This window comes from Triticum aestivum, chromosome 5D (assembly GCF_018294505.1).
Source record: "Triticum aestivum cultivar Chinese Spring chromosome 5D, IWGSC CS RefSeq v2.1, whole genome shotgun sequence".
Lineage (NCBI taxonomy): Eukaryota > Viridiplantae > Streptophyta > Magnoliopsida > Poales > Poaceae > Triticum > Triticum aestivum.
In genome coordinates, this window is record NC_057808.1 from 483,178,882 (window position 1) to 483,193,218 (window position 14,337).

At 48.5% G+C, this 14,337-nt stretch overlaps 3 protein-coding genes across 4 annotated transcripts in view; 2 read left to right on the forward strand and 1 right to left on the reverse strand.

The window, feature by feature from the left end:
- Positions 1–3,995, forward strand: part of LOC123122993 (S-adenosyl-L-methionine-dependent tRNA 4-demethylwyosine synthase) — a 4,547-nt gene extending 552 nt beyond the window's left edge. Inside the window, exons 2-9 of the mRNA XM_044543385.1 lie at positions 1–781; positions 1,393–1,508; positions 1,700–1,875; positions 2,280–2,470; positions 2,572–2,658; positions 2,754–2,911; positions 3,000–3,210; positions 3,595–3,995. Of these exons, the coding sequence (XP_044399320.1) occupies positions 1–781; positions 1,393–1,508; positions 1,700–1,875; positions 2,280–2,470; positions 2,572–2,658; positions 2,754–2,911; positions 3,000–3,210; positions 3,595–3,744 (1,870 nt within the window). The 3' untranslated portion in view covers positions 3,745–3,995. The remainder of the gene's footprint in view (positions 782–1,392; positions 1,509–1,699; positions 1,876–2,279; positions 2,471–2,571; positions 2,659–2,753; positions 2,912–2,999; positions 3,211–3,594) is intronic.
- A 510-nt stretch (positions 3,996–4,505) lies between these two features.
- Positions 4,506–8,638, reverse strand: LOC123122996 (pentatricopeptide repeat-containing protein At2g22070). Of its 2 annotated transcripts, none has more exons than XM_044543389.1 (3): positions 5,946–8,638; positions 5,096–5,469; positions 4,506–4,903 (listed from the first exon to the last, which is right to left on the reverse strand). In XM_044543389.1, the coding sequence occupies exon 1, from the start codon at positions 8,536–8,538 to the stop codon at positions 6,142–6,144; it is 2,397 nt and encodes a 798-aa protein (XP_044399324.1). In that variant the 5' UTR covers positions 8,539–8,638; the 3' UTR covers positions 4,506–4,903; positions 5,096–5,469; positions 5,946–6,141. The 2 variants fall into 2 exon arrangements, with proteins under 2 accessions (XP_044399324.1, XP_044399323.1); XM_044543388.1 differs by having other exon boundaries at positions 4,975–5,469.
- A 123-nt stretch (positions 8,639–8,761) lies between these two features.
- LOC123122997 (protein AE7-like 1) lies at positions 8,762–11,221 on the forward strand (the record flags this gene model as incomplete). The annotated part of the gene is given in 5 exon segments (XM_044543390.1): positions 8,762–8,861; positions 8,976–9,081; positions 9,767–9,866; positions 10,553–10,598; positions 10,784–11,221. Coding segments are annotated over 5 exon segments (462 nt in total). The 3' UTR covers positions 10,894–11,221.
- Positions 11,222–14,337: the final 3,116 nt, after the last annotated feature.

Below are 14,337 nucleotides of genomic sequence, written 5' to 3' on the forward strand. Positions count from 1 at the left end.
CCGCAGCCTCCGCCCCTCCCCCTCCCCATCCTCCTCCCCCGCCGCTGCCGCCGCCCCGACCCTCCTCTACGCCTCGGCCACGGGCACCTCCAAGGCCCTCGCGGCGCGCCTCTCGGCCCGCCTCGCGAACGCTGGGCTGCCCGCCCGCGCCACCGACGCCGCCGCCTTCGACCCGGACGACCTGCCCTCGGTCCCGCTCCTCCTCCTCGTCCTCCCCACGCACGACGCCGGGGCGCCCCCGCCCGGCGCCGCCTTCCTCGCGCGCTGGCTCGCGGAGACCGCCGCCGACTTCCGCGCCGGGGCGCTGCTCCTCTCGGGCCTCCGCTTCGCCGTCTTCGGCGTCGGCTCGCGGGCCTACGGCGACACCTTCAACGCCGCCGCCAGGAGCTTCTCGCGCTGGCTCCGCGCGCTCGGGGCCGTCGAGGTGCTGCCCGTCGGGGAGGGCGACGTGGATGAGGGGGACCTCGACGACGTCTTCGAGGAGTGGTGCGGGAGGGTGCTCAGGGTGGTCAAAGGGGAGGAGGTTGAGGAGGACGGGGTCGATGGAGAGACCAATGGATTTGATGGGTTGGAAGGGGAGGAGTCCGATTATGACGACGATGATGACGAGGAAGAGGAGGAGGAGGAGGTGGCTAGTGCGGAGGTTGACATGGAAGACATTGCCGGCAAGGCGACAGCGAAGAAGCAGAACGGGAAGGTGGAGAGTGCTTTGCCCAATGGAGGGCAGAATGGCGCTAGGGCGATGGTCACGCCCATCATCAGGGCGAGCTTGGAGAAACAAGTGAGCGTCAGCTTGTTGTTCTATTCTTTCTTTTATACATAATGCTCTTGATTGCACATGTATAAGCACATCAACCTGAAATTTTGAAGAGTCCTATGATGCCTAATGAAAATAGAGTATTGCACATTCTGCTATATTTTTTTTGTATGTATGCTTACTTGACATACATCACTGGTAAGGAACTAGATCAAAATTTTAAGATCTCTGTGGGCTGAGGCAGTTTTTAAGCATAGTTAGGTAGCAAATAAATTAGTTGCCCTCTATAAATTTATATTGAACTAATATATGTCATGCTGGTGGAATTAATGCTCTGTGTAAAATACTTCCGATTAGGATCAACCAAGCATCTTCGTGAAACTTCTGATTAGGATCTAGGAAAATGTTTTAAGGCCAAACTGATGTTGGCCAACACTAGGATTGTGTATTTTGTACTCAGATCTCTGTGTTCCTTGCCTGTAAGGTAGAACCATTATCTCTAATTCTTTATCTTTATATAGATGGGGTTAACAATTTACAGTTGTTTTCTGTAGTTTATGTGCTTGATCTTTATATTTTCATTCTACATATTGCGATCTAGTGCCCTATTAATCAATCTCTGTGTTTTTTTCCAGGGCTACAAAATTGTTGGTTCTCATAGTGGGGTGAAGATTTGTAGATGGACGAAGTCACAGCTTCGAGGTCGGGGAGGGTGTTACAAGCACTCATTTTATGGCATAGAAAGCCACAGGTGATTTTTTTTTTTTGCTTATGTAGCATGGTATATTGGAATGCTTGCTGAATACATGGTTGGACTAGTTCATACATATTCTATGTCACAGATCGGTTTCATAACATAGATCCACTCCGCACAACATAATATTTGTGTGGTTTGCTTCCATGAGTGTTTGTTTTCTGATTATTAGATGCTCAATTTTGTAGATGCATGGAGGCAACTCCAAGTTTGGCTTGTGCAAATAAGTGTGTGTTCTGTTGGAGGCATCACACAAATCCTGTTGGGAAGAGTTGGAAGTGGAAGATGGATGATCCTCTTGACATTGTTAATACTGCAATTGAAGAACACAGGAAGATGGTTAAGCAAATGAAAGGCGTGCCAGGTATGCATTATTCTGCCAAATAAAAGTTGCACTGAATATTCTAGTGCCCGGACAAAAAAATAGATCCATGGCAAAATACCTGTAACTTTCCTAAACGCATACAGCCTTTAAAAGGTTTTCAACCCTACGCCAGCAATAATCGTGACGGAAGTGTTCCATTAAGATATGCCAGGCTCCATCAAGTGTGAACTTTTGACCTGTTTATTTTGTGTACTCAGCCTGCAGTGCTGAGAACTTAGGCTCTACATGATTAATAGAACCTCATAATTATCCTGTAAAGCTATTGATTACATAATGCAGTGGTTCACTGGTTCTGCCTGGAATATTAGTTAGTACCATAATATTTGTATCATGAGGTACACTGCGGTCTTTAATTATGCCTTTTCTTGCTCTCTTTCTTTCAGGAGTAAAGCCAGAGCGACTAGCAGAGGGTCTATCCCCTAGACATTGTGCATTATCTCTTGTTGGCGAACCAATTATGTACCCAGAGATAAATACTCTGGTTGATGACCTACATCGCAGACATATATCTACGTTTCTGGTTACAAATGCTCAATTTCCTGAAAAGATTAAGGCTCTGAAACCTATCACACAGGTAATATTCTCAATTGATTGAAATTAAGATCCAGACCTTGGCATTTTAATGCCCAGACAACATTCTACAGATAATTATAATGCTTCTATCTATGGTTGCAGCTGTATGTCAGTGTGGATGCAGCTACAAAAGAAAGCCTGAAGGCTGTTGACAGGCCACTCTTTTCGGACTTCTGGGAGCGTTTTCTGGTATATATGCAGAAATATTTGCAGATGCACATCATGAAATTATGGTTTACAAATACTAACTCTTATCATTGCATACTATTAACTTTGATATTTAGGATTCGCTCAAGTCCCTGCATGACAAAGATCAAAGGACGGTGTACCGACTGACACTGGTCAAAGGCTGGAATGTGGAAGAGATAGATGCATATGCAAACTTACTAAAACTTGGGCAACCCGATTTCATTGAAATCAAGGGTGTAACATACTGTGGCTCGTAAGTGCATTTTAAAGAAAATAAAATATCACATGCTGATTTTGGCTTGGCTTCTTGGGTTGCTGATATTTTCCGGTTATGCATACAGGTCAGCAACTTCAAAGTTGACAATGGAAAATGTCCCCTGGCACGCTGATGTAAAAGAATTCTCTGAGGTGTTGGCATCAAAAAGTGATGGCATATATGAATTAGCCTGCGAGCATGTGCATTCATGCTGTGTCCTGCTCGCAAAGGTGGACAAGTTCAAGATCAATGGAAAATGGCATACCTGGATAGATTACGACCGATTCAATGAACTGGTGAGCTTTCCTCCAAGAATAATTAATACTGGGGTTGAGAATTATATCATGACTTGGGCGAAAATTATATCTATCAGTAGGCTCGAAAATTATATCTCTTACATATGACCCAATGTTCACATGCAAATATTACTTTTACGAAGTTGTGAACCTATGTTCCTAAAACCCATGTTCAAGATGAAACTATGCTCTAGGGCCCATATTTTTGCATCGTGCATTGTTCTCCGTTACTATATATGTTTGCATGGATGGCAGGGTTAAATTGTGATGCGGTGGCACTCCCACACATTATTGTCTGTACCCAGCTTTGACGTAGATTGAGATTGGGATGTGACTGATAAAAAGGATAGTTTCATCTGAGTTGACATTCGTTCACCAATGCAGGTGACATCCGGCAAGCCTTTCAAGAGCAGTGATTACATGGCCGTGACACCTTCTTGGGCCGTGTATGGCGCAGACGAAGGTGGCTTCGATCCAGATCAAGCTCGCTTCAGGAAGGAAAGGCGCCATGGAGCTGCAGCACTCAAAGGCTAATCTTGACCAATCTTGTCACCAAGCCATGGGTGGGACGGCTCATTTCATCAGAGACTGACATGTCTACCACCACATCCCAGGAGCCAAAATTTTGGAAATCAAGAATGGTGGAGAGTGGGGCTCCGGTGCCATTATTTTGTTTGGCTGCAGTGTTTGCAACATGTACCTCTGTTTTTTTGGCCTGACAAACTTTAGTGATGTTTACAACTGAGATTTTGGAAAACAGGTTAAATGGATACTTTTTTCTGTCTGATCGCTGAGACTGATGGCTATAGGTTCTTGGTACCAGTGACACGTTTCTTCCTATCAAGTATTAGAACGTTGGAAGCAGCCACATTTTGCCGAAATTGCTCGGTCATGAGAGTTTCCCATGCAGCCCACTCTATCGTGAAAGAATGTTGCTAGATAAGTATTTGCGGAGTTACACTTTGATGTTTTCTACTCCCTCCGTTCCTAAATATAAGTCTTTGTAGAGATTTCACTATTAACCAGATGTATATAGATGCATTTTAGAGTATAGATTCACTCATTTTGCTTCGTATGTACTCCCTCCATTCCAAAATAGATGACCCAACTTTGTACTAACTTTGTACTAAAGTTGAGTCGTCTATTTTGAAACGGAGGGAGTAGTACATAATGAAATATCTAGAAAGACTTATATTTAGGAACGAAGGGAGTACAAGACACTTTGGCTTTGTTAACATAAATGGATCCTGAAGTTAGCAGTAACTTGACTGGTTTATCATGTGATGACATTTTCATTTTTGAAGAAAGAGAGCTTCCTCTCCGATTATATATATATGAAACCAAATGTATTAAACACTTTAGAGGCAAAACAAACCCCGCCAACCCTGGACTGGACTCAAAGCACTTGCTACTGATCATCGCCTTGGTAAGCTATTACCTCACCAACTGGCTAATCAGACGCGAGCCCCTCCTTGGGCGGATTTCTCCTTTTGCTCCTCAGCCTACAGGGTTACAGACCCGATGAAACTTCCAGGAAAGTGAACAACACACAATAGAAGGTGCATTTAAATCTTCCATCCTCCTTGTGAAGTCCCAGCAGTGATCATCCTAACGGCGCGCCAGCCACCTCATTTGCTATTTGCTTGAATGGCTTTACTCCCTGGGTTAGCGTCTCGCGATTCACCTGTTTTATCTGCAAAATAAACCATGAGTTAAGCCGATGTCCAACTAGATGAATCACCACATCAGGACCACCAATCTTACTCTCAAGGCAAGCACTATCCCGGCATTTCCAAATCGTCCACAAAACAGACGGCACATCAACCACAATCAGTTTCTGTTCCTGCTTAAATCTGGGGAGCCAGAAATCAAAGAGTTCACTCACAGCATCAGGAACTTGGCGAAAGCCAAAGGCACATTTCATTATGCTATACAGGAGCCGCAGAACTGGCAGAACCCATCTCCACGCCATCCTCAGTGCAGCAAATTGTCCTTAGCATGCTGCTATTCCACAGAGAGACTATGATTTTCATCGGCATTTGACTTTCCAGAGGAACTCGTGCGCCCCTAAAGCTCCGTACATGCATTTGGCAGAAAACATCCCATTAGCAGTGGTTGACCACTCGACTGTATCATCACTCGCCCCTAAAGCTCCGTTCTTGCACAAGGTTCCTGAATACTCTCCCAAAGAGTCAGAGTATCACCCCCCGCATAAGGTTCTTCTAAATTTAACATAGTCCCGTCCATTCTTCAGAACATCTGCAACACCAACATTTTTAGTTAGGCAAATGCTATGCAGGTGAGGATAGGATTGTACTGAAGGCCTATCACCAATCCATCAATCTTCCCAAGACCGTATCACCGTGTGTGGCTGCCATTACCCACACGGTGTTTGCATAAATATAAGAAGAAACTTTCTTGTCGGCAATTACCCCAGCCCAGAACTGGGAATCACCAGGCTTAGATTTAACACCGGACAGGCATTGATTCTTCACATATTTGTTTCTTATTAACAGAAGCTGTCCAGACAGGGGAAATCACGTCACCAGCAACCCAATTCAGCCTATTCATGAGAACCTTTGTAGTAATAATTTTGAAACTCACCTTGAGGAGACAAACAGGTCTAAATTTTTGTATTCATTTAGCATCCTTGCATTTTGGGATCAAGGCAACTAAGCCTAGAGATATCTATTTGTCCGCTATTAAAGTCATCAAGCAAAGATTTCAAATCCCACCTGAGTTCCCAGAAGTTTTGGTAAAATTTAGCTGGAACCCATTTGGGCCAGGTGATCCATCTGGAATACTGCAGTGTGATGACATGTATGCATCATAGACCTGGCCCTTGTTGCGGAGCGGTTAGATCTGCCGGAATGAACCAACAAACAAAAATAAATTCCTCCTTCCCTGGGAACCAAATTACCAAAAGGTTTTCTACCAATAATCTTTGCACGAGCACAACCCATCCCTGAAATGGTGAAACCTAGTGGCGTCCCGCAGGATGATCTCCCTGTCCGCAACCTTGGAGATGAACTTGATGGCTGTATGGCAGTCGTTGCACACCCGCAGGTTCTTCATGACCCGCAGAGTCGTCCCCTCCGGCGTGGCCAGGAGGCCGAACGCGATAGCGAGCTTCTCGCTGTGCCGGCTCAGCATCTCCTCCTTGAGCTCGTCATCGACATCGTGCAGGACCGACTGGGGGTCTGGCACGAACCCGGCCCTCTTGATGTCCGCCCAGACCCTGGCCGCCATCCCGTACACCGCCTCCCTCTGCGGGTGCAGGGCATCATCTGCCCCGAAGACGTGGACCCTGCCGCGCACGTGCGTCCAGCTGAACCCCGTCTCCTTCCTCACGGCCCCGTCCTTCCTCCGCTTCCAGGTCTTTGCCGCGTCGCCCCACCTCCCGCAGGCGGCGTAGACGTTGCAGAGGGCAGAGTAAGCACCGCTGTTGCCAGGGTCAATCGACAGCAGCTTCTCTGCCGCGAGCTCCGCCAGGTCCGCGTCCTTGTGCACCCTGCAGGCCGAGAGCAGCGCCCCCCAGGCGATTGCGTCGGGCTCCACGGGCATTTGCCGGATGAACTCCTGAGCTTCGGAGAGCAGGCCACTGCGGGCGAGCAGGTCCACCATGCACGCGTAGTGGCTCATCTCAGGCACGATGCCATGCTTGTCATGCATCTGCTGGTAGTACATCCTCCCTTGGTCCACAAAGCCAGCATGGGTGCACGCTGAGAGCACGCCGACATAGGTTATTCGGTCCGGCTTCACGCCGACGCGGAGCATTTCTTCAAACAGGCCAATGGCGTCTCCTCCCAGGCCATGCTGCGCCAAGGCTACGATCATCGACGTCCATGTCACCGTCTCCTTGCGCCAGCGGACCCGATCAAACACCCTCCTCGCCAATGGCAGGCTGCCTGACCTCGCGTACATGGTGACGATGGCGTTGCTGACGGAGCTGGATTGCTCCTGCAGTGACCTGACGGCCTTACAGTGGATCTGCTTGCCGTAGTCAAGACATGCCAGGCTCGCGCAGACGCTAAGAACAGCAGCGAGCGTATAGCTGTTTGGGTCTGGTCCGCTTCTGATCATTGACCTGAAGAGCTCCATGGCCTCGTCGTTGTAACCATTCTGCTCATAGCCGACGATCATCGCAGTCCAGGCGACGACATCTCTGTTGCTCATGATATCGAAGATCTCCCTTGCACGCTTCATATCTCCAAGCTTGACATAGCCTTCCAGGAGAGCGGTGAAGGATATCACATTCAGATCGGCCACCACTGCCTGGTCCATCACCCCCCTGGCATTCTCAACGCTGCCGGACTTGGCATACATTGAGATGAGGGCATTGGTGACCTGACCGACGCACGGCATTCCGCTCCTTAAGATGTATGCGTGCACCTGCTTTCCAAGGCTCACCATGCGAAGGTTGGCGCAAGCTGACAGGACACTGGTGATTGTGAATTCATCCGGCACCATGGAAGAAGAATCCCGCAGCATCCGCGAGAAGAACCACAGTGCCTTGGCGTCAAACCCATTCTGGTTGTACCCCGTGATGACCGCGTTCCATGAGACGATGGTCCGGTCCGGCATGCTCTCGAACAAGGACAAAGCAAGGTCCATCCTCCCCAGACGCGCGTCGAGCGACACCATGGCGTTCCAGCTCGACACGCTCCGCGCCGGCATCTGTTCGAACACGGCCCTCGCCGTCTCGGCGTCCCCGCACTTGCCGTACATGTTGAGCACCGAGTTAGCCACAGGCACGCAGCCGCCCAGGCCGAGCTTGACGACGAAGGAGTGCACCCTCCGCCCGGCCCCGCCGGCCTCCGCGGCCGCGCACGACGAGAGCACGTTGGTGAGCGTGAACTGCGTCGGCGCCAGCCCGTCCCCGACCATGTCCAGGAACGCCTCGACGGCCTCCCCGAAGCGGCGGGCGCGGTTGAGCCCCACGACCATGACGGTCCACGACACGGCGTCGCGCTCGGGCATTTCCGCGAACACGGCGCGCGCGTCGGCCAGGCGGCCCGACTTGGCGTAGGTCGACAGCAGCGAGTTCCAGGTGAACACGTTCCGCTGCGCCGCGGGGACCTCGTCGAACAGGCGCCGCGCCTCCCGGAGGCCGCCGGCGGCGGCGGCGTAGTAGGAGAGGAGGTTGTTGCAGAGGTAGGCGCTGGCGAGGAGGCCGGCCTTGACGGCGCGCGCGTGGACGGCGCGCCCGGCGCCCGGGTTGGCGGCCGCGCCGCACAGCCGCAGGAGGCGCGCGCAGTGGTCGGCGGCGGCGGCCAGCGCCGTCCGCGGCGCCCCGGCGTGGAGCTCCAGTGCGGCGGCATCTCGCATGTCGCGGGAAAGTCAGCGGGCTCCCGCGTGCGTGCCAGCGGGCCGCGGCCCACCGGATTAGCAAAACCGGCTCGCTCGCTCGCCCCACTTTTTCCCCAAACCGAAACTGCTAGCTCGCCAACAGTTTTGTCCTCTTGTCGCGCTCTCTCTCTCTCTCGGCCGACGACCGAAGTCGCACGGCAGAGCACCGCCGCGCCGCGCCGAGGAGGGGGAAGGGGAGGAGATGACGGTGGGGATGATCAACGCGAACCCGGTGGTGCACGAGCGGCCGGAGCGCGCCGCCCACCCCGCGCACGCGGCGCTCGACGCGCTCGACGTCTTCGGTAACGGAAGCGCCCGGATCCCCTACTCGGTTTCCTCTTTCGTTTTCTCCTCCCTCCATTGATTGGATTGGCTTCACCGACCGACGGGGAGCTGACTGATTTGGGTGCGTGCAGATACGGTGCGGGACATCAAGGACCCGGAGCACCCCTACTCGCTGGAGCAGCTCAGCGTGCTCTCCCAGGAGTCCGTCTCCGTCGACGACAAGCTCGGCCACATCCAGTACGTATGCCTGCAAGAATGTGCTGCTCAAGTTTCCTTCTGATTGTCAGGGTACCAAATTGCCAAATTAGCAGGGGCTGGGACTAGGAGGTGGTAGTACTTGGTGTTAATTTCCGATAATTTCCAATGTTCATTGCTACTCCTGCAGTGTCCTGCACCCGTTCCCCCATCAGCCCCTTCCAGTATTAGAAGCCAGAATCATTGTGGTTTTGTAGTGGAAATGTAGAACCCGTGCCCGGTTCACGCAGTCCGGCTAGCCAGATTTGGATTTACGCCCGTGACAAGATGATTATTATCACAGATGATGAGCTACCATATATGATCCTTTCTCGTTTATATCTCAGTGGAGATTCAGAGCGTGATCTTGAAAGCACGCTGCATACACAAGTGCAGCGCTCACTGCTTTTATCAAAAACAAATTAAAATAAAAAAAAGTATGCCTCTGCTTGCTGCTTGGGATTTGGTTTCCCATTAGGTTGCTCATCCTTGTATATTATCTTCACTCTGTATACGGGATCTGCGAGCTTCAGAATGCACTTACTTGTTGCAAACGAAGCATCCTCATTGTACAGTAGAGTACAGTCTGTTCATACAAAATCTGTTTTGGTTTCATGCAAGCAGTCAAGAGCTAGCATCCTGCTTAAACTTTTGGGGGTCCCTGTTCACACCTTGCAATTGCTTGCAGGATAACCTTCACCCCAACTGTGCAACACTGCACTATGGCCACAGTGATTGGCCTGTGCCTCAGGCTTAAGTTGATGCAAAACTTTCCTCCGCATTTCAAGGTGCTTAGCATGTTTCTATATGGATCCCTTTCTATATTCATCGGGTTCTGATTAAGTTAACTAGTTGAGATGCTTTATAAATTACATTATGTTTTATGTAGCTTACGTGCCATCAGCAGCCATTATCCAATGTTTTAGAGTTTACATGCATGTTCAATTTAGCAATACTTTTCTTTTCCTCTGTCTCTGTTCGGTGAAATATGGGATAGATGGAATGTCACGACGTTAACTATTACAAACGTATTGTTTGTTCATCCATCAAGACACTTGCCACACATATACACATGCGCATGTTTGCAAATTCGTAAACATTGTGTGTATCAAGAGAAGCAGACAGGCAGCACAAGCCATACACTGTAAATTGTGTGCATGTAGAAGCTCCTACAATCTATAAGAGTGTTAATAAACCTACTGAACCATTTATGATGGGGTTTTTTATCTGCCTCAGAGGAACCATAAATCATCTCGATTCTTTTAAACTTTTATTTTCTGTGGAATACTATTCATGGATCTACAAGTTATCTACTCAGATGGTTTGTCTTCAGTAGCACTGTTAAGATTTCGAGCTAGCTATAATGCAAACGAACTCCACCAAAAGAAAATGCCCCTCTTTCATGATGATTCTTATGGAATTATTTTATTCAGTAGTACTATGACTCCTTTCTTTCTTGTGTATGAATGTGCAGATTGACATAAAAGTTGCTCCAGGATCTCTTGCTAATGAAGAATCAGGTGCGTAAGATGACAGATATTCTAACTCATGGCTAACTCATCATGGGGCAGTATTATCCGTGAAAATATCCAATGCACCCCTTTTACTTTGTACCTGCTGAACTCGGCAAAACGAGAACGGCAGCTCTATAGCACAATTGCGTTTGAACAGTGGTATGTATGACGTTAACATGCTGAATTGACAGTAAACAAACAGCTGAACGACAAGGAGAGAGTCGCGGCGGCCTTGGAGAACCCCAACCTCCGGCAGTTGGTGGACGATTGCCTCTGCTCAGATCATCCATCCTCATATTAGCTCGTCCCTGATGCCTCACAACCTGTCTGTTGTACAGCAATAATAAGCAGGCATTTTTTGTGTTTTGCCCAATACTGTACCTGAAATTCGAGAAAAGGCACTATAGCTGGTCATGTATGTGCCATTCTTTTGTGTTAGGTGTACGCTGCTACTCCCTGGAATATCAGCAATGCTTTTTCTTCTTTCCCGCCAAAAAAAAGCAATGTTTTTTCTTCATGCCTGCATATGACCAGTCCTTCAAAGTAGGAGGGGAATTGTTTGTTGCAGCATGATTTGGTCCTATTTTACTGGTTCTATGTTGATTATCACTAAGTATTGTTGTTGGCTATTGCCGTCAGGGTTTACAAGTGGAATGTGATGTGCAGTTAAGTCGTGCCTGCCGCGCTTTAGTTGTGATTACTGATTAGTCTCTCCCTTATCTGCTGTCATGTTTCTCTTCTAGACGCATCATTTGCTGGTTATCAACTCTGAGAAGGGGAGCCGTGTGGTGCTCTCTATGTAATGTACATAGTCTTGGCGATGTCAAAATGAGGCAAAGTTCTGATGTAATAACGTGTGCGGCTTTGCTTGCTGTCCACATGTTGTATATGCAGCTCTGTCCTTCCGATGAATTTTGTCTGCGCCATGTCGATCAAAACATGACTCGGATGTTTTATCACCTGTGAACCGGAAGGAACTTGTCCCCGTTGACCCCCGCGTGCCGGTGCCGCCACGACGAGCCCCTCTGGTTGCCTGATGGTTTGAATTTTTTTGCATCACACGACAGGTTGCGTGCGATTTGGTTGCACCACATGGTGTATTGTGCTCGACAGCGTGTGCACTCCAGAATAGCAGTCGGATGCAATCTGCTCCGTCTTTCATTTTGCTTGCGGACGAGGCAACTCACGAGTTCAAACAAGATAATGGAATGAATGGTCCTATACCTATGCCTTGCTTGTACTTTCTCCGTTTCAAGATGTTTGAAGTTCTATGTTTGTGCTAAGCCAAACTTCTTTAAGTTTGACCGAGTTTGCAGAAAAATATACAAGTAACTGTAAGATATATTTTCATACTATGCATATTTAATGTTGTACCCCTCCGTTCCTAAATATTTGTCCTTTTAGAGATTTCAAATGGACTACCGCATACGGATGTATATAGACATATTTTAGAGTGTAGATTCACTCATTTTGCTCCGTATGTAGTCACTTACTGAAATCTCTAGAAAGACAAATATTCAGAAACGGAGGGAGTAGAATTAGCATATTTTCCTGTAAAAAAAAACTGGCCTATAAACAGTTCAAAACAGAGTGAGTACTAGTTTAAGGCATCTTCAACACTGACCCGCAAATTTTTCCCCGCATCCGTCCGTGAACAGGTGGACCAGTCCACGACACCGATGCGGGAGCCGGCCATCCAACGCTAAACGCATGCATTTCAAACCGCTATTAAACTAAACCGGAGGAAATTCATCAAACACGGCGGATTTCATTAAAGTTCGGATAAAAAATAGGACAAATCATCCTTACATAGCATGCAAATAACTCCAGTACAACAATAATTTAAATTCAATGAGATTAACCGGGTGTACAACAAGTTTTTCATAAACGAATCATGTCGTCCCACACATACTGCTCCTTCAGCTTCATCCAACAGTGTATGTAAATGGCCGTCCCTCTATTATGTGGTACATCACGGCAGCGTGTACGGGCTATAGAATGTGTAGAACAACATTGAGTGAATGAATGATTCAATCAACAAGTTGGACAAGAAGAAGCAAAACCTATGATCTCCTCAGCTGCCGCGCGCAATGGCCACCTTGCCTCCAGCCGAGCAACCGGATCATAAAACTTGGTGACGGTGGTATGGATGGTGTACCAGTGATACGATAATTTCACATTTACATTGTTGGATGATGTGCATGTCGTATGACGGTGGTATGATCATGCACGAGCGGCCAGAAAACACCTTTCGTTTCCTGCATACGAAATTCGCGAATACGGCCAACCACGCATCGCACAACAACTCATCCTCCATGGTCGAGTACCCCTCCATCCTTTGTATTATAAAAAACGACAGGATGTTCGAAAATAAAGCTCAATGACATTTGACCGAACACCTAAGGGGCGTGGTGTCCACCATGGACGTCGTCGAAGGGGGTGTGTGCCTATACGGATGGGTCCTGTGTGGAAGGCGCTGTCGTAAACTGTGAGCGGGCGCGTCGGTGCTGGTTGCGGAGGTCCGGCAATGTCAGGATGGTGGGTGGAGAGGTACAGTAACGGCGTTAGAGGAGTAGGGTGCAGATGCAAAGCAAGTGGAACAATGGGTGGATTGAAAGAAAATGAGACCGGGAGGGAGATTTAGTGGGCCGGGGTTGTCGGAGTCCTACGTAACTGTTGCTCGGACTCCTACAAAGTCTCCAAACTTTGCTTCTAATTTGTGAGAAAAAGTGTGACCGGACCGATACACCTCCCTCTTGGATGGCAAAGACATATGCGGACGGTTCGAGGATCGGAAATGATGTGACATAACATAGCCCAAACGCTAAAATAAAATAGAGCCCAAAATACTTCCATGGGCGCACAGTTCAAAAAATAAAATAAAAAGGTAGTAGCACGACCTCATCTCACCAAACCAAGACTACCAGGCTCACGCTCTCGAGATTAGCAGAAACTTCGCCTGCACCGCACACACCTGCTGGCTGCGGCCACAGCCTGACGATTGATTGATTACTGTGCTACGAACAAGAAGACAAGCCCGGATCTTTTATGCTGACAGGTACGTTGGATCTGGTGGCTTGCCGACGTGAGCTGCCGAGAGCCTCGAATCAACTTGGGCGGCCTCGATTAAATTAACCTGGCCGTGGACGGAGAAAGCGACAGAGATATTTTTGCGAGGGGTCGAGATGAATGAACCAACTCGCGCCCGCCCGGCCTTGGACTGATGTGGGAGCCACGTGTGGCCGTCCGTGGTTTGGGGGCAGCTGTGCATACATCTCCCTGTAGCTGATCCGATCGCATGGGCCCGCATACATTGTGAAATGGATAAGGTCAAGTGTTTTTTCTTTCCGAAGATGGTCCAGGGGTTTTTAGGTGAAATGTGATAATCAGTTAATGAGAAGTCGACATAACAAAAAGCTAATGAGAAGTTTCTCACTTCAGCTTCTTTTTTTTGGGGGGGAACTCACTGCCGTTTTATTAACTAATCTAGTGTACAATTTTTCTCTCATGTTCATGTACATACAAAACTCCTTTGTTTGGGATCACTTGATTTTATCATATTGTTTTTTGACATGAAAAAGCAGTATGAATTCACCTTATTTCTGACCCGAAGCGAGGGAATCATGTTAACACCATGAAAATATCGTTGCTATGGGTCATCACTCTTGAGGGACATGAGCACCTCTGAGGTACCAAGCGTGTAAGACTTTAGATTGACGAAGATCAATTCAAGATGGCTTCGGGC